The following is a 24,770-nucleotide window of genomic DNA, read 5'->3' on the forward strand; positions in this document are numbered from 1 at the left end:
GGATATGAAAGAACACCCTGAAACAAATTTCTCAAATCTGATAATGAATGACAGTCCAAAGAAATTTTAACAACAAATTCATCTTTTCTCAAAACCAATGCGCCCTTAGCCATGCAACCCATATTTTGACAAAATTCCTCTTGAGAAGCATGGAGGAAGTGCAGAAGTTAAAGTTACAAGGTAGTCTTCTATTATGGGACATGAAGAGCTTATAAAGCAAGAAACATAAAATCAGAGAATAATTTTATTATTTCTTTTTCAAGAAAAAAGACTACAAGTAGAAAACAATGGATTTATACCAAATTTTTGAAATATTTTAGCAGCCAGCAAGAAAATATGGTGAATAATGGTAAAGGGGCATCTGCAGGAAGAACACAATAATTTCTTCAGTTAGTACAGAATATCATGAAGAACTTACAAATCCTGTTTGGAGCATGCCAGGGGAGCATTTTGACAGGTAGTGGATCAGTGAAAAGTGATTCACATCAAAAGGAACCTTTTAGTGATACACATGATAATAATCAGGGAAGCAAAGATATATAATGACGGCTACATCTGCTTATTAAGTAAAACTGTTCCATGAACAGAGATAGAAAAAAGCAGGATGTTAGGCTGTACTGAGATAATGAAAGAAAATAATGCTGAAAATAATATCATGTTATGTAAAACAAGGATGCATTCTCCCTGTGACCATGGCATTCTGTTCTGATCAAAAAATCTTGAAGAGTGTGGAAATGGCTAAGCAAAAATTATTAAAGGCAAAAAACCCCTTGTTTAAGAACAGAGATAAAAAGGATACTGAATAAAACAGGAGTGCAAACACCTGCCTGCTTTAGAAAACTGTTGCAATTTCTAAGAGAATTCTTGGTGCTCCTTAGATTAGCAAAATGTTGGAAAATAGTAAAATATCTGAAGTTTTACCTACTTGGTGTAATATGAAGAGGAACAATGCCTACTCTGGGTAGTTTAAAAAACATAAATCAAAACCATCTATTTATACTTAAATACAGGAAAAACAGGACTACATCAGACTTGCTTGTGTACATTGAAAACACCTATTCACAGTACAGAAAAAGAAGCACTGCTTTACACTGCATGTATGTATTCTATGAACTCATTTCCATTAGGAGACATTCAGGTTTTAGTCTGTCAAGTCTGAAAAAGTTGTATGAATAAATAACACATATAGTCTACCTAAGTAAAGCTGACTAACAATATCTGAGGCATTTAAGTCTTCAGTCATCAGGGAAAAAGTAAGTACTAGCATGCATTACTTAGCAAATGGAACAGTTTACAAAGGTTCAATTATTGTGACTCAGCTAACAAGCTGTAACTCAGTATTGCTCTTTTTCTCCTTCAGCTCTTAAGATTCCAAGGAAGTGACAAGTTGAAAGCTAAACTAGGACTATCTGTAACTGGAACATTTTTACTACATTATTTATTTCCTGCATTTTTTTCCTTCAAGACATGCTAAAAACTTTCCCCAAACTTGTGTTGTAATCTTTCCCCCTGCTGAAGCTTCCTTCATCAAGTTAGAAGACACCAAATACTGTGTGACACCATTTTCAAAAATATTTTGAATTCCTGCTGAGCCCTCTGATTTGAAGCACTCACTTAGTTCTTTTGAAAATGATATTTTAAACCTCATGACTTAATATGCTATCATTGGCCAAACACTACAGTTAGTCTAAATCTCTGCCCAGGCAAAAAAATAAACCCAGGATCTCCTTAAACTTTGAGCAAGTCTATTTGCTTTCCAAATGATACAACAGTTTGTATAGTACTAGCTCAATTGTTTTTCACTGTCCATCACCATTATTCCTATGAGGAATCTAACTCTCATGCATATTTTGTGCTCCCACTGAAATGCATGACAAAATTTTCTTTGACTTCTTTCAGTAAAACCAGAAGAGCCAGTAGAGGGAGCACAAATACATAGAAATAATTTTCTGTGGTTCCAAATAAAAACGATAACCTAAAACGATGTATTTTTTTCATATACAATTTACACTAATTTTTTTTCCATCCTTGATCAAAAAGGATACTGTCTTGATTAAACTCAAGAAAGGCTGATTCAAGGTAAGGAGACTGTTGTTTGGTGGCCCTTTTTGCAACCCCTGGGACCTCAGGACACCATGTAAGAAAGAGGCAGAGGCTGAACCCTGTGAAAATAGTATTGGCAAAATAATGTTTTCTACCTCCATAGCACTTCTGGGCAGGCCAGCTCAATGGGGGTCATCTTTGGCTCTGGGACACAATCTGTTCTCTGCAGACTGATATTTTTGTCAGCTGATCCCTGCACATGAGCACACGGGTAGGGCGAACAGGTACAGTGCAGCATGATGTGGCTAAACAGCACTGTCTACTTTGCACCCCTGCTCATTCAGCAAGCTTCAGCTTTCAGAGTTCATCCCTTTATGTGAGCCCAGTGCCACGAGCTGTGCAGAAAATGTTACACCTCTGTACCCTCTCTGCCCACTGACACTACTGGCAGACATTGGAAGAAGTTGCTTTGCTGCAGGACTCAGAAGGTGAGTTGCCCTGCAAGTGAGAATGTCTTAGGCAATAATGCAGGTCCTTTATCCTCCTATTTACACCTAAATTTAATGAGTTTCAAATGGGATCTCAGGATTTCTATGATTTTTGAGTGTTTCCCCCGTAACAGAGGAAAAGATCTAATCCCTTCAGGGGACTGGCTCAAAAAGCCTATCCTACACACCCCCAGGAAACCAAATGTGAACTGCTGAGTTTCATATCAGGCTTTCCAGTGGTGGAGAACATGGAGCCTGCCCTCAGATCCATTCAGCTTTGTTTGAAACCGTGTATATGCAACCATTGCAAAAGCATTTGCCAGTAGTGCAAGTACTCTCCCATAAAAGAAAATAGAGTTAGATGAATGACAAGTGCTTTGAAAAATGCCCATGCTACATACTACAGAGAATAGGATGGGAAAAAGCAGGTAACCAATGGGATGTCAAATGATTTCAGAGCAAACAAAAAAGTGGCATTAGAGACCCATTGGTTCTCAGCTTCTAAATTTGAAAAAAAAAAAGAAAAGATAAAATCATCAGTTTGGAATTCAGGTGGTCTGGGATACTCAGCAGCATACAAGAAGCTGCTCCTGGTGCCTGGAGGTGTCAGCAGGAATGGCAAACAAGCACTACCAGTAGTAGGAATGCTATGCTGAATATTTTAGTGAGGGACATTTTTTAAGCACCTCTTTGGTGATCACATTTGATGTGTTTTCTGTCCTCAATTTCCCCTCTTTCAGAGATAAAAGGCAGGACTACAATTCCTTGTTCTACAGATATAGGCAAATCTAATGGATTTGACTCTAGAGTGCTATAAGAAGTGCTACAGAAGTGTTTTTGGACCTCAGTGTGGTCACTGGATCCATCCTTAAGTCTGTCAACTACCTGCAACCTTACACTGAGTAATAATTTCTACAGAATACTTTCTGTCTATGCGATTATACATACTCATATCTGATTTTCCAGTGAGAAAATCTAATAAGATTTTATATTTTCCCTTGTTTTCCTGGCATGTTCCAAATAATTTCAAGCCCCATCCTACTAGGTGACCGCTAACTAAGGAACTGAACTTTATAGGCCAGATGGATTTCCTCTGTCTCATATTCCTATTGCATTTTCATAGCAGAAAACATCTCAGTTGGTCCTATACTAACCTTGAAAAGAAAAAGAATAAACGGATAATTCTTGAATTTATAAATAAATTATATAATAGGACATTATTAATTACTACATATACAGTATGCAGTAATACACTATGAAGGACAGAATTAATTTTTGTTATTAAAAATGGTAAAGAAGCGGGGTTTTTTAGAGAGGCCATGAGAGTGTCCACAAGGAGCAGAAAATTTCTGTGTGTCTGTCTTGGTAATCATTCAGGCTACAGACAATTTACCTGCTGGCCTGGTTTGAGCGGCGATAGTGTTATTCCCTGGGTATTGATCACTGGGAGTATCTGGTTGCCGATGACAGTGGCGATGATCTGACCCTGGGCATTGGTCAATAACTGTGGAGTTATCGGCTGCACCTGAAGTCCCTGAGCTCCACCTGCCGCCTGGCTGGACGGGACTGGATTAGGCATCAGTGGGATTGTTCCAATAATCTGGAAGAAACAACACAGGGAGAATGCACGCATGCCACATATACTTGCCACACGTAAGTCCTCATATTCTGCATGTTGAATCAAACTTAGGAGATAAAAGCACAGAGAGACTGGTAAGACAGGCTGAGAGTGGGAAACAGTCATTCCTTCACAGGTGATGAGGACTTTCCAATTCATTTGTCACATCACATATCACCTGTACATTTTACCACTGTCCACTGTCACCTGCAGCAAATCTGCTGTGGCTTAGGAGTGTATAAAACAAATCCAGGGCCACACTCTGGGCCCTGGATCATGGTTTGTTTCCACTATTAATTTTAACACAGAGTGAGATAGATAAAAGTATCAATCTTTTTGTCTTGCTCGCTACATCATCCATATAATGGGTTACTAGTAGGGCTTATGTAATTTTACTTGATTTTCTGACACCTGGTACTCTAGATGACCACCTTTTACTCCCATGTGATCTCAGGAAGACACAAAGGGATACTGGTACCTTTCACGGCATGCCTTATTAAGATACGTTCATAAAAATGCAGCTGGTTTTGGATGACAGCTATGAAGTACAACACAACAGGAGGGCTGATGCTAGATAAAATATATTAGCTAACATTTCTGGGGCAAGTAGTTGCAGAAAGAGACACTTGTGACATCTCAGATTTGAGAATACAGTGATTTCCTAAAATGTGAATGTGCCTGTAAAACTAATATTAGGATGAGATGTCAAACAGATGTCGTAAGAAAGCTTGTCAGTCAATAAGCTGCTAGGCTGGAAAAAGTTATGCTGTTGCAAGCGTCTTTTTACAGGTATTAGAGAATCTGAAATGAACTTCTGATGAAACTTGGGCCTAAACCCAAACTTTTTCCTTTTTTTTTCAAGCAGCAACCTATGAAGCTGGAGTCATAGGATTGTTGCAACAGGAAAAATAAAAATAGCATAGCACATCTCTATTTCCTTCACCTTCTTCTCTCTCTTTATCACAGCCTCGCTGAAAACATCTACTCCATCATAAGACTTCCAGTCTGCCCTTTCCAGAAACCTTGCTTCTTCCTCTTTATCCTCAGCGTTCACCACACTGTGTTGTCCATTTTGACTCCCACTAGTATGATCCCATTTTTTTCCTCAGTGGAGATAGAAATATTGTAGTTTTCCACAGTCTTATCTGCTGGTTCTAATTCCACTTGGGAGCTTATTCATCTTTTTAGATCTCTTTGTTTCTGACAAATTTTATAGAAATTAATCAGCTGATTCACAAACCATTAAGTAGGTATGGAGAGCTGAATGGACGGGAAGAGAAAGAGACATATACATAGCACTAACACAGAGAAGTTTCCTCATGAAAATGGGCTGAAGTATTCCTAATGAAATTCAAAAGCAAGTTTATTCCCCAAACAAATATATAAAACAAAACATATAACATTCCCATTGATTTCAACAATTAATTTATATATTATATCTATGGAACCCATCCAATACTGTGTAAAATTAGGTCTAAAATAACTGTTAAGTGAAAATATCAGTTAGCTTTTTGGCCAAACCACCAAGTTGCTTTATGAGAGTGCAAAAGTAGAACACCACTGAATCTTTTGCTGTGGATATTAAATGAATACAGGTGTGAAATGCATGGTAAAGAGTAGCAGAGGTATGTGAAGACCTCTGCCTGCTGAAATCACCAGAGGTGACACACAACAACCCCAAAAGATCCATTCTTAAAATACACCATGCAAAGATATCCAAGTAATTCAGGCATAGCTGGAGGGGCAGGTGGCTGTCATCACCCTCTCCCATTATTAGGCTAAGATATGACTCCATTGAGTGACAGCATCCTAATGAATGACTTTTCCTTCAGCAGTCACACCCTGTGATGTGCCTGTAGGTAGGCTCAACCATGAAGTACCAGGTGACAACCTACACTGACTCCTGGAGCAAGAAGAGTGCTCTGTTGGCTATGGCAGCTCAGGAAACAAGCAGCAGGTGCTGAAGTTGCCATCAGTTTACCAAACTTGCCCAGTTAGAAGGCCTTAGCATAGGAAGACCAGAGAACCATAAAGTAAAGCAGGATAGCTCTCCTGTGGGAGAACCTGATAAAATGGCAAGCCCAGCTACTAAGCTGTATTGTAAGAGCTGCATATATCAAGACTGCTCAAAAGACTGTAAAGATACAATTTAAGTTCTTAATGCATTGCTAAAAGGTAGACAGATCAATAAAGATTATTACCCCCATTTTATGGAGCATGAAAGTGAAGCACAGTGAAGCATATTCAGAGTTAGCCTTCTAAGCTGAAATTTCCTGAGAGTTTCTCTTTTCAGATCACAATGATTTTATTTTATTTTATTTTATTTTATTTTATTTTATTTTATTTTATTTTATTTTATTTTATTTTATTTTATTTTATTTTATTTTATTTTATTTTATTTTATTTTATTTTATTTTATTTTATTTTATTTTATTTTATTTTATTTTTGTCCCTAGCTGAATGGAAACTGCTTTCCTGTTCATGTGAGAAGATGGCTATTCACTGAGGAGAGAGGCATTTATTTACATCATTATCAGATTTCAAATTGTTTTCTAAAATCAGACTTTCAGCATGAAAGAAATACAACTGCAGTGCAGTGCAACACATAAATATCTCCCAGTTTTTGTGACCTAACATATTTATGGGTAACAAATATATTCTTTCACTTTTAATATAATCTCACCAAACACAAGAAATAATCCTTCTTAATTTTATCAGCAGAGACATATCAAAGGCCTCCCCTTCCTTTGCCATGTCTGTAAAGGACGCAACCTTGGACTGTCATTACTCCAATGTAACTTTAACTATCAAGGTCCTAATCCCAGCAAAGCAAAAAATGCTGCGTTGGTGTTATCAGTAATAGAAATGTTTGCATTCACATTTAAAATGCATTTCTTGGACTACAGTTGGACATTTCATAGAATGACAATGCTGAAGTGGACAGTTTGTAAGGTCAGAAGCAGAAGGCTATCTATATGTATTAATGTGTGTCACACACCATACTGTACATGGCGTGCTGTACATGCACACAGACAGAAATGGAGCAGGAAAAACACAGATGGAAGAAGTGTTTCAGAAGGGCAAATGAGCAAATGTCCTCAGGGGTGTTACCGTAGGACCCAAGGGTAAATCTTAATTTGAAACAGAAACTTAGTGAGGTTTAGGAAGATTTTATTTCCTTTTTTACCAAAGTAAATTCTTGTTTGGTTAAGAAAAAGATATCCACTTGTCTCTACTTAAACAACAGGGCTACTCATTATTGCACGCAGCTTTGAGATGGCTAAAATTGGATCCAGGTTTCCCCTTTCAAGTTCCCCCTTGTTCAAGCACCCTCTCCTAAATATCCTAATTGCTCACTGATTCACACATAAGGAGTACTACAACTGGATCCCTTCCTTAAACCTTGTGTGACTGACGTGATGCTGAACCACATCCCTCTTCCCTATAATTTTGGTATGAAATTTCACCCTGGGCCCTGCTAATCTGTCCTCTTAAATTATCGTACGAGTTGAAGACAATTTATGGTTTTGATACATTTGAATTTTGTCAAGAAATAAAACAAGGCCATGCCACAGGCTTGAGGCACTGGCGTGCCATAGTACAGACTATTTAATTGCCAGTGATTTCCCTAGTCGGGAGGCATTGCTCCTTTCTAGGAAATGCTGCTACTTCAGATTATATTCAAAGATGGTTCAGGAATAACATGTGACAGGGACTGATCCCAAAAGATACTTACAGAGTCACACTGAATGGTTTGACTTGGAAAGGGCCTCTTAAAGACCATATAGTTCAATTCCCCAGCCATGGGCAGTAATGTATTTCACTAGACCACGTTGCTTAAAGCCCCATCCAACACTTCCGCAGTGAGAACACATTCTGCAACGCTATGTCTTCTCTGAGACAAAGCAGAATAGGCTTCTTACTTTGTCAATGCTTGGACTCAAATTCTTAAACAATCCTGCTTGTCAAAGATGTTCTTGAAGAAAAAAAAACCACATCCCTAAAAGTTCTCATGCTACAAAATGTAATTTTAAATGTTTTGAGAGTTTTTTGTGTGTCTTTTGCAATTCCTTTTATACATCACACAACTGAAAGCAAGCACTGTTCACAAAGGAGCTGCGAAACAGGTGTCATATGCAAAACAGCAATCAGACAGTTTTGAAAGCCCAAGGGTTAATTCAAGGAACTCCCTTGTCAATACTTTTCTAAGGGAGTTAGGCACAGTAATCTGCATAGCACTGTTGATTAAAATAAATTACAGCAGGTTGTATATTTATGAGGTACAGGTTCTTTATATAGGTACAAAATGCAGTGCAGATGGAAACTGTACTGAGATATTTAATGTAAATTCAGACTTTTTTTATAGAGACATGTTTTTGTCCTCCTCTACTAATCACAGACTGCAATTCTGACCCTCTTCAAGCAACAAGGGTGTTGTCAGAATCCTTGGTGGAGTCAGATTATCACTTCAAGTATTCAGGATGTTTCTTTCCTTTTTGTTCATGGATTAATAGATACAGCAATTGTATCAAGCTGCTTACACAACAATTTTTGCAGAAATCAATTTATTATTTTTATACTTCCCAATATTAGCTAAATTTTAAAAGTCAGTTGTTTGTTTCTAATTTTAAAAGAAATTTGGGGTGATTTTTAATAGCATCTGAATATTTTCTACTGATTAATCTTTTAGTGTGATTTTAGCACCCTAGGATTTCAAGATATCTGACATTGGATCTCTTAGGTCTTACAACTTGAACCTACTATTGTAGAGATGACTTCTGCAATAAAATTGTAGGGCTTGGCTTGCACATGAAATTAATTTGTCAACCTGCACCTTCATACCAGGTATGGGCCCAATGGTCCTGCAAACTGCAATGAAAGAATAGCACACAATTAAAGTGAAGGTAAAATCCCAAGTAATGGAACTGACCATGGAGGGGGGAAATCCCAAATCCTCAGTATATCAATAATTTCTGTGAATATTACCCCCCATGGCAGGGTAATGTCCTAACACTGATTAACTCAAGTTTAGTCAGTATTGTACCTTCAAAGAGATTTCAGACTTGCTCAGTAAAAGTTTCTTCCTAAAAATGAAATAGAAACATATGATCTCTTGAAAATCTGATCCTTTGAACAAGCAATTCTTAAGAAAGAATAACATTTAAAAAGTCCATTCTTATCCTTCCTTCATATTTAATTGCCTTTGTGGTTTACTTTGTTGTAACACACAGGTGGAAACCATGGACAGAAGTTGAGTGATTTCTCATAACTTCTGGGGATAAATGTCTAATTGCAGCACTGGAGATACAAAACCAGAATTTGCATAACTGTGTGACAGACTAATAAGATGATTTCCCAGTTGTGAGTCTTTCCATGTGGCTCCTAATAAAACCATTGTGTCTTGACATTAGGTGAAGTTACCAGGATACTCTAAAATGAAGCATGCAACCGTTTTTTTATTAATTTCTTCTCCTTTTCCTCTTATCAGAAACAGAGATGATGTCCTGCTTCATTTTCCCAGCACAACCAAAGGAATACTACAAACTGTAGCCAAATGGGTGGTTGAACAGCTGCCTTTGTTTCTGCTCTGAAGTGTAAGTAAAATCGAAGGCCAACTACACTAGTTTGTTTCTACTGTCAGCCAGGGCTTACATAAAGCAAATGGTGACATTTCATCTAAAAAATGTCTTCAACTATAAAAATGAAATATTAAGTATTTTTAGTAGTATCATTAAAATAAACGTCTCTTCAATTTGATCAATGTTACAACTCTTTAAATATTGAAAGTTAATTATTCAGTTTTGAACAACAGAAGAACAACATAAAAAGAAAACAGAAAAATAGGGAAGAGTGAAAGAAGCAACAGAAAAATTGTTCAGCAAAATAAGACAAACCACCATATGCACACAGACACGAGGGTGTTGGTGGATGAGACTTGGCAACGTGTTCTTGCAGCCCCAAAGGGCAAGTGCATCCTGAGCTGTATCAGATTATTTCAGGGGAAGTGTACATCTCCTTCTCCTCTGCCCTCATCAAGCCCACACGGAGGAGTGCTGCCTCCAGCTCTGTAATCTTCAGCACAAGAAAGACAGGGACCTCGCAGGTCCAGAGGAGGTCAGAAAGATGATCAGAGGGCTGGAGCATCTCTCCTATGGAGGCAGGCTGAAAGAGTTGGGGCTGTTCAGTCTGGAAAAGAGAATGCTCTGGGAAGAATTTACAGCAGCCTCCCAGTATATAAAGGGGGCCTAAACCCTGGATAGGGACTGTTTTACAAGAGCATGTAGGACAAGGGATCCATGATAGGACAAGAGGTAATGGCTTCAAACTAGGGAGGGGAGGTTTAGATGAGATGTTAGGAAGAAATTTTTTACTATGAGAGTGGTGAGAACAGGTCACCCAGGGAAGATGCGGATGCCCCATCCCAGGAAATGTTCAAGGCCAGGATGGATGGGGCTTTGAGGAACCGGGTCTAGTGAGAGGGGTATCTGCCCATGGCAGGGGGCTGGAACTAGATGATCTGTAAGGTCTCCTCCAAGCCAGATCATTCTATGATTCTATGCTTTTGTACAGTTTTGTAAATTTTACTCGGAAGCTGCATCCCTTCAGAGATATGTTGCATGGTCACTTTATTAGCATGAGTTATTTATGGAGACAATCTAAGGAGAAAATGACTGAGGAAAAGATATACAGGATCCTTTAGCCTCTGTGCAGATGTCCCATTCCTAATCCCATACATGTGTAAGTATATATATACAATATCTATATAAATTGTTAACACAGAGACACAGATACTTTTAAAAATACATATCACTTACTTTCTACCAGTATCAATAACCCCAGCTATTTATATGCACTATAACACATACATGCAATCTACTCCCAGTCTACACACTGAAAAACTGGAATCATGAATACAAGAAATACAATTTGCAGACTTCTTTTGAAAGTAATGCTATTCCATCTCATTCTTTGGACTAATGACACTATGATTCTTGAACCTCCTACAGGATGAAACTAAGGCTGCTGGTGTCCTTCAAATTAGAAGTGCTACTAATTCATTCAAAGCTTGCAATTTTTTTTTTTTTTTTTTTGCTGTATTGTATTTCCTAATGACAAGTGAAAAAGACAGCACAAAAAACAAGTGAAAAAAACAGCACAACAAAAGGCATCAAACCGTGATACTGGAAATAGGCACCTATGAAACTGTACTCCTGTGTCACCATTTTATGTAAGGAATTGTAACATTCAGGTTAAGTATTGTTCTTATATCCTATATTGAATAGATTATTGTTTGTAAGCATCATAATGGAACATTGAGTCCAACATTCTGCCTGATTTTCTCAGTGTTTTTTTTTAGAAAATAATGTTTGTATATTAACATCAAACTACACAGGAATTTGTCATCACTGTAGGAATTATGTGGTGAAATTTTTCTTAAGCAAATACTGTTACATTCTCCTAGTAAGAGCATGTGTACTGCCATAAAAAAGAATGTCTTTTTATCAAACATTCTGAATAACACAACATTTTCTCACTAGAAAAATCTAAATATATGTAATTTTCAAATTAAGGACTAAAAATTATGTTGAGTGTCTGCTGAATTGTTCCTTTTAAGCAATCTGCTTATCAGATTTAACTTCCTTTTAAAAAGAAGACCTAAATCAGGCATGACAACCCTTAGAGGTCATAGTTCTCTGAGTTGAGCAAAGCAGCTGTTGATGTTAATTAGATTTGCAGGTCCTAAGTATTTCTAAAAATCAGTCAGTGAGATTCTTATGAAAATATTTATTATTTAAAATTATTTGATGGATGTCTAGTATAAAATATGTTAGCAATATTTTTGTTTGTTATGACAACAGATCCACGATATGTTATGACAGGACAGCCAATACTATCATATTTGTTATGGAAAAAACAGCCAGATTTTCTAATAATATTTGATAATCACTAAAAGAATTTACAACTAACTGTTTTTTAGCATTTTACTGCTTGTCTCCCAAGCTACAAACAGCTTTTCTGATTGCTGTGCAGATCCTTTTAGGATGTATATAAGCAAACACATTTCTGTATATGGGGTTTTGGGGTTTTTTCGGTAAATCCTTTTGATAACCAAAAGTAATAGTATTTATTTTCTCAGGAATTAAATACAAACCAGCTGGGCCAGAAGTGTGAACTTCTAGAATTAATTACAATGAAAATATTTTTGGAAATATTAATTCATCCCTACTTTCTTTTCATGCAAGCTGCGATTTTCGTAGTCACCTACAAAAGTACCACTGTTCTTTGGCTTCTCTAAAGACTTCAATATCAACTAAGTATCAAACATCTCAGAGACAAGAAATCCCTGCTCTGAAATAAAATTTCTCAACCTTTTCAAGCTTTGTATTTGGGCTGCAGCTGCTAACCCAAACGTCAATTTGTATCTTTAGACTACAAAGTGGACTTAGATTCCTTTAGAACAAGGATTGCCTCTTTGAGCAATAACGTTATTTCCTACTACTTCTCTTTCAGAGCATAAAGAGTGGACTTGCTTCTAGCCACATCAGAATCTAACATACTGGACACACAGCACAAGAAAATTTAGTCATCCCTACACTTCGTACTACATGCCACACTGAGCCATTCAAGGACAGCTCGGGAAACAAATTCCCATTTCTCAGCATGCCTACCTAGGCCCAGCACAATGTGTGCCAATGTGATGAGCTTGCTTCCATGCCATGGTGACATTATCAGCTTGTTTGGAAATACCTTTGCTACTTGGTGCTGTATTGCACTGTACTGGCCCACTACAGAGATGCCATGGAGAGGTGAGGAGCCAGAATGAGGCAGGGTTTAGTAACTGCTCTAGGATCCTGTGGTTTTTAAATAAGAACTGCTATTGAGACATAGTCTTGCACAGATATGAACAAGATAGCATCTTCCACTGCCAAACAGTTCTCACTGAAATAGTGTGGGTTTAATTTTTCAAATTGTAATCTTACTCTTTTTTTAAAAAGGGTGTGGCACACTACTGGCAATGCCTGTGTCTGGATGAGCAGGACTATTTCTGGTATTATACTTATATTTCTTTCTCTTGATTGTTTCTTTAAACTTTTTCTGCATAGACAATTAAGAAGATGGCACTGACTTCACCAGGGGGTCACCACTGTCACTGGTTTATCTTGTGATACCATTCCTGAAAAGTTATTTCACTAGAAGTATTATGGTTTTGCAAATGTGTGCCAAATGCGGCTACCTCAAAGACAGATTTCTTTTTATTTCTCATTGATGAAATTTTCTGAGGAAACAAAAGTAATTTTTGGGAAACTTACTTTAAAACTTAATGATATTTTATTCTGTCTTTGACTTGTCTGTTTAGAATACCAATGGATGTTTTCTCAGGTACTCCATGAGAAACTGGACTGAAATCACTAAACATCAAATAATCTTCAGATGCAATCTTTAGGACCAGAGTTCTTTAATCAGATTATAGGTCAAAGAATTTCTAGGCCATCAACATATTCTCAAAGAAACCTCTCACATCTTCTGACTATCAGATTACCTAGACTATACAAAATATTTATCAGAGATCACCAGATTTCTGCCTGTAATTCTAAAAAGTGAAATTAGTTGTGTATGCTGATTCATTCAATAATTTCAGAGTTAGACAAAATTCACTGCAAGAAGGTTAATACATATTCTAATCAATCAGTAGCAGTGATACTCAGCATTGTTGTTAGACAATTACATTTCTCCAAATACTGTTATAAATCCTGAGCTTGCTGCACAGATGCCATGACTGTGGATGATATGGTAGTTGTCTCAAGCCATAATTTCAACACAGCACCTGTACAAGATGACATCTGTCTAATACAAAGTCATGCCCTACTTAGGTGATGTTTCTACAATTTTAGATCATCTAGACTTTAGCTAAAAAAATACAAACTGTTGGTCTTACTAATTAAGAGCTGTAATTTTTACTGTGATAATGTATGAAAGCTCAGGGCAAGGCTGAGATGAATAACTGTGAAGTGGTACACAAATGAACCACTGAAATACTTTCCAGTTTTGCAGGACATGCATTTCTTCCACAAGGGACTTTTCTTGCTGTACTGAGAGCAAGGCACAATGCTCAGCATAGCATGACTATGATGGAACAAAGCATCCTGGATTATCTCTCTACTATAATGGATATCACTGTGGAAACCAGTATTCAAACCGATAAAGTGGAATTTTGCTACAATGCACCCCAATTTTGTGGGAGTTGAAGACAAAGAGAAAAAATTCATTTTACTGAAAGAAGGCTTAGATAGATTGCATGTAAATTCTTGAATGGAAAATGGTCATGACTCCAAGTTTCTAGGTCTGAATGTCTAGGAATAAAAATCCTTCCTCAGATCAAATATAACTTCCTTTTGTCATGCATTCATCACAGAGTTGATTGCTCATTTTAGTTCCAATGAAAATTTGCCAACCAAATATAAGCCAGGCCATAGTCCTTCTTACCTCGCAAAATTTGTTCTGGTCCCTGCCAGAACACTGCTCTGCCCATCAGTTTACCTTTGAAAAGCTTGTTAAATTCCAGGTCTCTGTTCAATCATGTGTAATATGTTAGTATAAATACTATTTACCTCCCTTCCAGTATTCCTACAAGTTTTAAGTAACTTTTGTAAGGCTACCTAAGAGTTAGAAAGACAAGATATAAAAAAAGTAGAGTAGTTTTATGTTGAAGATGAAATACACTCATCTGGTTTTCTTGCAATGATTCTCAAATTTAGGGAAGACGTAGCAAGAGACTGTGTTTATGGGGCTGTGTGGAGAACATGCAGCTTAATTACCAGTTTCACACAGGCCTGGTCTGTAGGTCTGCTTAAGGAAGAGTTAAATAACTATGATTTCCTTATTAAAAGAAGCAGTGGGCTGGAGGTAATCCCATCTTCAGCTCCTACACTGCCACTCTGTGGAAGCAACATGTTCCTTATACAGACAGGCAAATCGAAATCAGTTTATGTATTTTTATATTAATTCACACTACTTTATATTTCCCTTATGCTGTCAGCAGAGCCTCTATCCCTGAGGCCTGTTCTGTGGAAGGCAAATCACAGGCAATTTTCTATTCTTGCATGTGTTCTCTGTAACAGTCCTAAAAATATTTCCTTTTCAACTGTGATCTGCAGGGCACCAAAGATAAGGGGCTTCTTTACTTTTTTGACTCTAGAGAAAGGGAATGGTAAGGACAGAAAATTAGTTGTTTCCAGAATCCCTTCTCCATCTGTGTAGTTGTCACATGTCTCATACTTAACATTTTCAGTTATTTTGGGCAGGACATTGGGTTTTTTTGGTATGTTAGAATAAGACCTTAGCACAGTGTTCCAGTGTGATTATGTATTCCATTCATGATTATGGGGATTACATAGACAAAAAAATAACATCAATCCTATTTGTCATCAAAGAATTAAATTGTTATATTACATAATAGTCTCACATTTCCTTAGTTAAGATGACTGAAGACTGTGATGCACTCTATCAAGACTTTCAAGTGGGATGCTACTGCTGCACTTTCTGATAATTTTTACTGGATTACAGGTTCCCGAGAGAAGAACAAAGGGGGTGCTACTTTAACTTCATCAGTACTGAAATGCTTCCTTTACATAAGAATGCCATTTAAACATGGCATAAAATGTTGAAAATTATAGCTAAAAGCTGGGGAAAAATACAGTGATAGTCTAGGACTGACTCTCATATTTACAATTTACTTTTAATGTTTCCCTAGAGCTATCGTTTTCCTCATTACTCTTGCAGCTGTGGCTGCTGGGGTGTCAGTGGACCTCAGCTTGCACTGAATAAAGAGATCCTTAGCAAGTTCAGAAGACATCATTCACAATCACAGCTACAATCTTCCTGTGGGAACCTCAGCTGTTCTCCACAGGATCATTCATAGCAATTACACAGCTCGGCTTTGCCAATCGACACTTAAAGTCACAGAATCATACTGGTTAGAAAAGACCTCTGAGATCATCAAATCCAGCCATAAACCTAACACTGCCAAGTCCACCAACCTAATTCAACCTTAATGCCTTAATGTGGAAATACTGAAATGAAAGAAGAAGGTTCCTCATGGAGTGATGCACTATACTCAGTGCTTTAAAGAACTAGATAATCTAACCACAGATATGTTTAGCATATGAAAGTGCAAGGATCATCAGATGTTGCCTCCTTCATTCAGGCTTTACCTTAATTTAAGTAGTCTCCCTGTTAACAATCTGAAGAGAAAGATATTAAATACAATTAAAAGTGGTGGAATCTTCCAAGAGGAGAACATAGTAGATGTGAACGAGAGAAAAAAGCAACAGCAAAATGAAACTTAGTTCTAAACATTGTCAAAATGCATACTGTAGTTACAGATGTTCTTGTAATACATTTTTTTAAAAAAAAGCAACTCAGTCTCAGTAATGTGAAACCTCCAAAAGAACTTCTTGTTTAATCTTGGAGCAATAGGGGAGAAGATTTCCTGGCATATGGGAATTATAGCAGAAGAATTGAGAGATAAGTGAAGAGAAAATGCGATACTATAATTAATATATGGAATAGTTTAATTGCAGGTAATCACAGATTTTTAACTTTACAAGTCAAGGAATTGGGCTCATTGCTGAGACAGAATTGAGTATATTAACCGCCCTTGAAACAATATCAGTATTTGTGGGTCCCATCCAACTCAGCATATTCTCTGACTCTGTGATGATAGTTGAGATGGTACACATACTACTATCTCCTTCTTCCCTCATATCCCCCTCCCTGCCATCACCTCACAAAACACCCAAACCAAATCACAACAGTAAAAAAAAATCAACAAAAAACCAAAAAAGCCGCCCCACACCAAAAAACCTGAACTCAGCTAAACCCAGCTAAAAATCCCACCCCATTCTCGCCCCCCCCCCCCCCCAAAACAAAACAAAAAACCCCCAAACCTTAAATTCATTTATCAGATTCAAAAGAAAGTTTATCCAGGCTGAATGTTCACAAGATTTGTCAACCAGGCTGCTTCACTCAGAAATGAAAATGTAAAGATGTGTAAACAACAAATAACCTCAAAAAAGGAATTAGCATCTCAAAAAAAAAAGTTATCAAATATGCATTTGTTTATCACAGTCAAGTTTTATGATTCAAACCTTATTCATATATACTTTATGAAGAGAATATCCATTGTGGTGGCAAAATTAAATGCATTTTGAAACTTGTATGTGACATTTATCTATCTGCTCTATCAGAAAAAAGTTGTCTTATTCATTCAGACATATATTACTTTTTCAATTTCCTGTCCATAATGTTTTTTTAACGTTCTTTAGAGGGAGACCACAGGATTTCTTATTTCTCACAACAAAGACCATAATGCTTTAGAATTATGTTGATGAGTTTATACCTAAAAAAGTTGCACCACCTTTTTTTTAAGAGATTAACAGTTTGTTCGTATCCATGATAACCATATTTTTTGGGTTGTTGGGGTTTATTTTTCATTTGTTTTCAACTTTTTTTAAGATACAGTCAGGTAGAGAGTGGTCTGGTCATTTTTTCTTCTTTTAAAGAAGTTCATCATATAAAACACAAACTTATGGTGCAATTTTATGATGATTCAGGTTCTACTGTGAGCCACAAGAGATAATAAAGAAAAAAAAAAGCTCAAGTATTGAAACTCCTTATCACATATCTTCCCTTCCAAGGGGATGATTTTGATAGAAAGTACATATAAACCCAGTGCTTTGAATAAACAGTGTTGTGCAGCAGGCAAGACCAAAAGGTCATAGAGAAGAAACAGAAACCAACTAAGAGAGTTAATTCACAAGGTGCTACAGCTGTCATGCAAAACAGTGGCTGGAGAGGTGGAAAGTTCTTTCTCTGAGTTGCTATTAAAGTGACACTGTAGGGAAAAACTTATATCATGTCCCACAGGCTCAGTGCAAGTCCTACAGAAGATGTTGAAATGCAGTGGGTCTAGTCCTGGGTGGAAAGTACACTTGTTTTTTATGGGGTTTCTTTGGTAGTAATGGCCCCATCCATAATATAGAATAATGCATCCCCTTTGATGGTAAAAAATCAGAATTCCATGAAAAACATTCAAGTTGCATCTCTAAACAAATGCATTTGAATTCAAGTTAGAAGACATGCCTCCCCTTCTGAGCATACACAATATCTAGGAGTAAACCCTACTTACCAAAATACCAAGTAATTTGGTAAAACTGGCAATTATTATGATGGTGTAGTTTAGATTACATTTTAGGACAGAAATTCTTACTCTATAAGAGTCTTTCATGGTATTTGTGACATCTAATGGTTGGAGCTGTGCTGGAAGTACATTCACGTTGGTCTGTAGTCTGAAGATTTAGTGTATCCCTTTTCTGTACTAACCAAAACAGCAGGGTAAATGGCCAGAGAAATGTAAAAAGAAATCTGTCAAAAGGAGAGACACCTTCCCTGCTTCTACAGATTCAAAGGGGTTTTTTTTAAACTAGGAGAATCTCAGAGATGTAATGACTTCATTTCTGCACAACTGATTTTTAAATAACATCATCCTGCAGATGGAATACTTGATCTTACTTGAAAGAAAAGATACTCAACAGAAAGATCCTCCCCTTCACATTGCAAACCATCACTTAGTTGAAGTATCAGTAAAGTATGGTTTAAATAATTCAGAGAGATACCATTACCTTGGTCTCTATTTATTTGGGAAACACAAAGAAGCAGGCAAGCAAAACAGGCACAAAAAAGAAAAAAAGATTTCCTCTAGAGTCATTAAAAAAATAAGTCAGGTCAGCCAGTACTAAGTTTTGCATGTCCATCCTCAGCTGCTCCCAGGATCTGAGTTAAAATACTGTGGCTGCGATGGTGAGCTTAAGGATAACATGACCAAAAGGACTCAAGTATCATTGAAAGTAACTACTGTGTGATATTGTAAGCATGGAATTGATATAATATTCGACACCTAGCATTAGAAATCCAGTTGTAGACTGTCATTCACAACTCTCTCTATTCAGAGAGTGAAAAATCCCTGCAAGATAATTCATTGACGCTTAAAATGCTTGCCTTAGATTGGTCCTATGTTTTATTTTTTGAGAGTGTCTATTTGTTTCAGTGATGGCAGAAAACACTAAACAACTAGCTTAGATTGTTGACTAGCCCAAGTTGCCTTTCATGTGGTCAAAATTAGGGAAAAGGAATTCAAATCAGAGACAGAGTACTCTGCTAAGCAGTCAATTCTAAAATTGACCTACAGTCTCTAGGTAATTTGGAAAACAAGTTGCCTTTTTACTGACCATCTCAATCTCAGCTGTAGATAAAAGGAGGGTAAAATAACTTCTAAAAATCCCTAAAATTAAAATAAAATCATTGACACTTTTTCTGAGAATGAGACTCAACTTTTCTTTATTTTTTCTTTTTTGAGATACTATTAAAATAAGACAAGGTTTTAAGAAGACCTCACTGGTTGAAAAGATGTTCAGCACATACACAAAATGAAATCTGTTCGACCATCCTAGTCTATTACAAATATAAACACAGAGATAGAGATGATTCACTTAAATTCCTTCAACTTGACTGGAAATATCTTGACACATTTCACTGGGGAGGCTACAACTTATACCACTCTTAAAAAGTAAGTTTAAAAAAAGACTCAGCAATGACTGTGGACTGAAGATTTATTAGAAAGACTCCTTAACCATCTCTTGGAAGTAAAATTTCCATTCTGTGCAAACTCAGTGAGAAATTGCTTTCTTGACATGGTACTCATTTATCTCCCCTCACTCTGTGTTCTTTGAGGTCTCCTTTTGCATCATTTGTTTGGTAGTATGAGGCCGATTTGAACATTTTTACATTTGTGCTCTTGCCAGAGACCACAGTGATTTAGTGAATCAGGAATGCATCATTCATGTTTGCTCCCTCTTTTCACTGCATATGATTTTAAGGAGAAATAAAAGGCAAGGGTACAACTTGCTGCATTAAGTGCTCCTTAGGAGGGGCCCTTTCCATTGATGGATCAGGCTATGAGAATTTGAGCTCGACTTAGTAATATTTAACAGATACATTTTTATTTGTATTCAGAAAAAAAGTCTTTTGTTGTAGCATATTTACTTGTGATATTTTTTTCTCTTCATACAGGGTGTTTCTCATCATATATCATTGTTAGTTAAGGACTTCTATGTAAGCAAAGCTTTAAGTGTCCATCATTGTATATCCAGAAGCATGAACCTATCTGAACAGACAAACACTTCTGTATATTACTAACAGTACTTTTAGGTCAGTAGTCTAATATTAATATTTTAAATAATTACCCTGAGAATTTGGCAAAAAGCTTGTCAAGATTTGTTTTATACTCATTTCCAAGACCTCCCTTACACTCTTACAAAAAACATAGTTTGTGATTGCAATTTCAGAACATACTCAATCAGTTCTTAGACTTCCCAGATGAGCATCAGGGCTTCCTATGCCTTTCTGTATCTGGTGAATGGAGAATCAATCTCTTTGGACCCTTGTGAACAAAAAATTAAATTCAAAACTTATTCAAAAATTATTTTTTCTAAGCAGTCATTAAATATTTAATCTTAGTCTCCCAGCAGATTTTTGTCTCGGCTGCTGTGGCAAAAATTCTCAGACGTGGTAGAGAAGAATGTGGTGCTTTTTTGCTAATATCAATTACATAATAATCTTATTCAAAGGTGATGACATCATGATTTATCTACCCTCTCTGCGCATTGGTTCTTAAACTTTCTGCTTTAGCTAAAGGAGTGTGTTTCAACAATGAACATAAACAACAACTGTTTTCAAATCCCTCATCAAATTCATGTATACTTGACATCAAAGATAGGTGACTGTCTCCTACAGGTACCTGAAAAATAGGTGCAACAGCTGGGACATTTTGATGCATCAGAGAAATGAGACACATTCTCCTGGGTATAAACAGACTAACCAAGAGAGCAGCATATAGATTTAAACATACAGAGTGTACACTGTATGTTTACATACACTGTAGTTGCTAATATTAATTTTAAGAGACTGTAAATAAAAAACCCATACATCAGTATCTGTACTATTAAAATAGTACAGATATATAGTGCAGATCCCAGAAGATGTATTTATATACCTAAAAATGGAAGCCACCTCCCAGCACTTTGGAGGGGTCTGTGGAGGTGATGTTCATCAACACAACAGGCATCACGAAACATGCAGACCATGCCATCCTGTGGGCATATGTTGGGAAATATTTTCCCTGCCATTCTATTAACAAGCCTCAATTTTCTTGAACTCCTAATTCAGAGATCACTCTGATCTCTTGTGCAGAGCTATCAGTAGTACCTGTCTACATAGCACCTGCTAGTAGCGAAAGGGTAGAGTGTTAACATTCAGTATCTTTTAACTCTCACTTTGAAGTCATTCAATACTTAATTTTTTTGTGGGAAATCAAACCCCTAGAAAATGACAGGCTTAGTTTTGCTCCTCATATATTAATATGGGGGCTAAATGAATAGAATGCAGACAATTATGGCTTCTGTACAGTCATGATTACACACATCTAGAATTACACTTGAGACAGATGTGAGCTAAAAAAGAGCAGCACATTGTTTTCCATGCCAAGAGGAGAAGGTTTAGTTTATTTTCATTTGTCACCAGAATAAAGTGTCAAATGACCCCAAAGACAGAAGCATGACTCAAGAGGTAACTAAAATATTTATAATCTCATTTCCCTATGGGTACTTGTATCTCTTCTGAGGAGATGAGCATAAATTTCCAGGTAAGGCTATATACATGTGTTCACATAAGTGAAAAGCAATTCAGTTGAAAAGGATATCTGCTCTATTTGAAATGTTTTAGGATTTTGTCAGAATATGGCAATAAGACACAGAGGGAAGAACATTTTTCTGGATCAGCCATGGGATACTTAGAGTAGTACTGTGCCATGTCTGAAATGGGAGTAAACACCTATGTTTAACTAACTGAACCCAGATACACAGGGATTTCCTAATGTCAGGAAAAGAAAATGGTAGAGGAAGTAGAACAGAAACTAGAAAGCTGAATACCTTGGGGTGTCTGAGGATGTGTCTCTGACACTGGCACCAGACACCTTTTTTCTACAGGGGTTTATGCTTCCACATATGGAAAAAAACAGGAGAGCAAAACCAGACAAATGAGAACAAATTAAGGCTAATAAGAAGAACTGAGAAAGAAAGAAGAAGGAAATTTTAGCAGGGCAAGTGGTGTTGATTCCCCCACAAAGCTAGTACACTGCATGAGTCTGATGCCATGTTTTTTTCTTGGAGTCTGTCTATTTGTGCTATCAAGTAAGACATAGCTAAATGAACAGCCCTCAAAGAAGGGAGTGGATTAGGCCTCTGGAGATGATGACTAACAAGTTAAAATTAAACTTCTTTTCAGTTGGGCTGCAGTGACCTATTTATACAATTTCTTTCTTGCTAGCTAGCTAGCTTTTTTTAACATTGCAAGGTGTACCTGGCCTCTCTCATCTCTCTCTAAACTGTCTCCCTGATGTCCTGATCACTCTCTGATCTATCTTTCTATCTGCTGGGTGAATGCTAATATGACATATCCAACCTCTAAAACAAACCATTTATTTTGAAACTTGGCTATGTCAGAGCATTTGATGCGTCAAACATGAAAATGAATGTATATTTGGATATTGGGTACATCATGTCTTGATATTAAATTATCCCCGGAAAAGAGGATTGATTTTTAAACTGGCAGGATTTATGTATTGCTTCCTTGAATCTCTAGCATGAAGTTAGATATGTAGGGAGTCTAGCAAAGGTTCTCTATGAAGCAGAAAAAGAGTTGCTCAAGGGCTATGAGTGTTTTTTTAATATTAATAAATCCTCCTTTGCACTTAAGGAAAGAGATTCTGTCATTCTCGTCCATTATTATGTGACAATAATACATTAGTCTTCTATGAAAGATACTTATCCTAGAGATAATATTTAATTAATGTGCAAAGAAGGAAGTTTAAGTGAAAAACGTACTTTTAAAGTCATATATATTTAATACATTGGCATAGATATTTCAAAGTCCCTTTTTTTCCCTTTTGATATCTGAGCCATTTGCATGTACACACAGTGAAGCCTACCACTGTCAGCATCTGAAAAAAAATGACAAACTGAGATATACTTTGGGAAAAATAGATCAACTGTCCATGGACTGTTAGGTGATTTTTTTCTGCTTGAACTTTTTCTGTCACTGTTCACAGATCAACCCATAGAAGATGGCATAACACAATTCTTTGCAATAATATAGATGCAAATCAGAAGACAGAGAGTACTTCCTCTTACAGGAAAATTCCAGCTCATTGTGCTATTTGGAAGCTAGTGGATCTGCATGCAGAAGTTAGGGGTCTGCACCTGGCTGGTTATTACTATGAATGCTGCATTAATACATTTCAGTGGATGGCTTACTACCAAATGAGTCAATCAAGCATTGCTCCAATATTCTCCTCATTATGTGAACACTATTTGGGGAAGACCTATTTCTTAATTTTCAGATTCTTCAGAAGATATTGGTAAAATATCAGGACTCCTCATCCTTCCAGATTTCAAACAAATACTGATTGCAGAGCAAACATGGGAGTGCCAAATCTTTCCTCACCTGTATCTCTAAGACACACATACAATTGTCAGGACTGCAGCTCAATAAGAAAGGCAATGGCCTTCATTTATGCATGAAGACTTGTAACTTTTAAGAAATTCCAAACCTCACCAAAAGACCTGAAGTGCTCTATCAGTGAATCAAGGACCAAAAATATTTAGCATTTTGCATTAATTGCACTTTTGACAGAGTGATCTGCCTTTTTTTGCCTTTGCCCAAACAAGCACTTTTGGTTTTGTTTATTCTGATTATCACTGCCAATTCAGCGGATTGTAAAATTCTGACACAAGGATAAAGCATATACAATATATAGGATAAGTTAGATAAAATCTAAATAAGACTAAGCACCATGTTACACAAAGAACTATGACCTGAGTTTTTTCAGAAATGAGGAGGCACATTTAGACAGAAAACTCAGATTCTTAGATTGGTCCACTATTGCCTCTGCTCACCTACAGTCTCTCTATAATCCACCCTACACAGCACTCCCTCATAAGAAGAAGTCCAGAATTAAGAATAGCTTAGATTCCACTCTGATACCAAAGTCTCATACAGGAGGATTTCCATCATCTCTCTTCAGACAATGATGTGGCCTTAGTTTTTGCTCAACTTTGTCAACTCCTGAACTGATGCAATATTCCCAAGCACTTCCACTGTTTGGGAAACATCAGTAACATAGAAAGCCCTATTCTTGGTACCTCCTACATGAATCAATTTTGTCCACTGCTTTGCTTACATCATGTTAAAGAGTTTTCAATGTACTTACGAAAACTTAAGTCTTTGCCTTCAAGTTCTTCTGTGGTCTGTTTCCCTGGAATCTAAATGGCTAGTTAAAGTTCATGGATGAAATCTATAATTACCAAATTCAGTCTTTCAGGATAACAAGAGTTAGACCTTCTCTGTGCACAGCAAAGTTTACTCTAAGGGGAAAAGTCAAAGACTTTGAATGGATTTCAACAGCAATTGAGAAACATACCTGTGTTTATTATCTTTGGCTTCACCAC

General features: G+C 36.9%; 1 protein-coding gene across 1 annotated transcript in view; it reads right to left on the minus strand.

Moving 5' to 3' along the window:
* Window positions 1-24,770, minus strand: part of POU6F2 (POU class 6 homeobox 2) — a gene marked incomplete at its 5' end in the record, with an annotated part of 309,184 nt that overhangs the window by 20,693 nt on the left and 263,721 nt on the right. Inside the window, one exon of the mRNA XM_084212470.1 lies at window positions 3,925-4,131. Within this exon, the coding sequence (XP_084068596.1) occupies window positions 3,925-4,131 (207 nt within the window). The remainder of the gene's footprint in view (window positions 1-3,924; window positions 4,132-24,770) is intronic.

This window comes from Fringilla coelebs (genome assembly GCF_963513975.1).
Source record: "Fringilla coelebs genome assembly, chromosome: 1".
Classification (NCBI taxonomy): domain Eukaryota; kingdom Metazoa; phylum Chordata; class Aves; order Passeriformes; family Fringillidae; genus Fringilla; species Fringilla coelebs.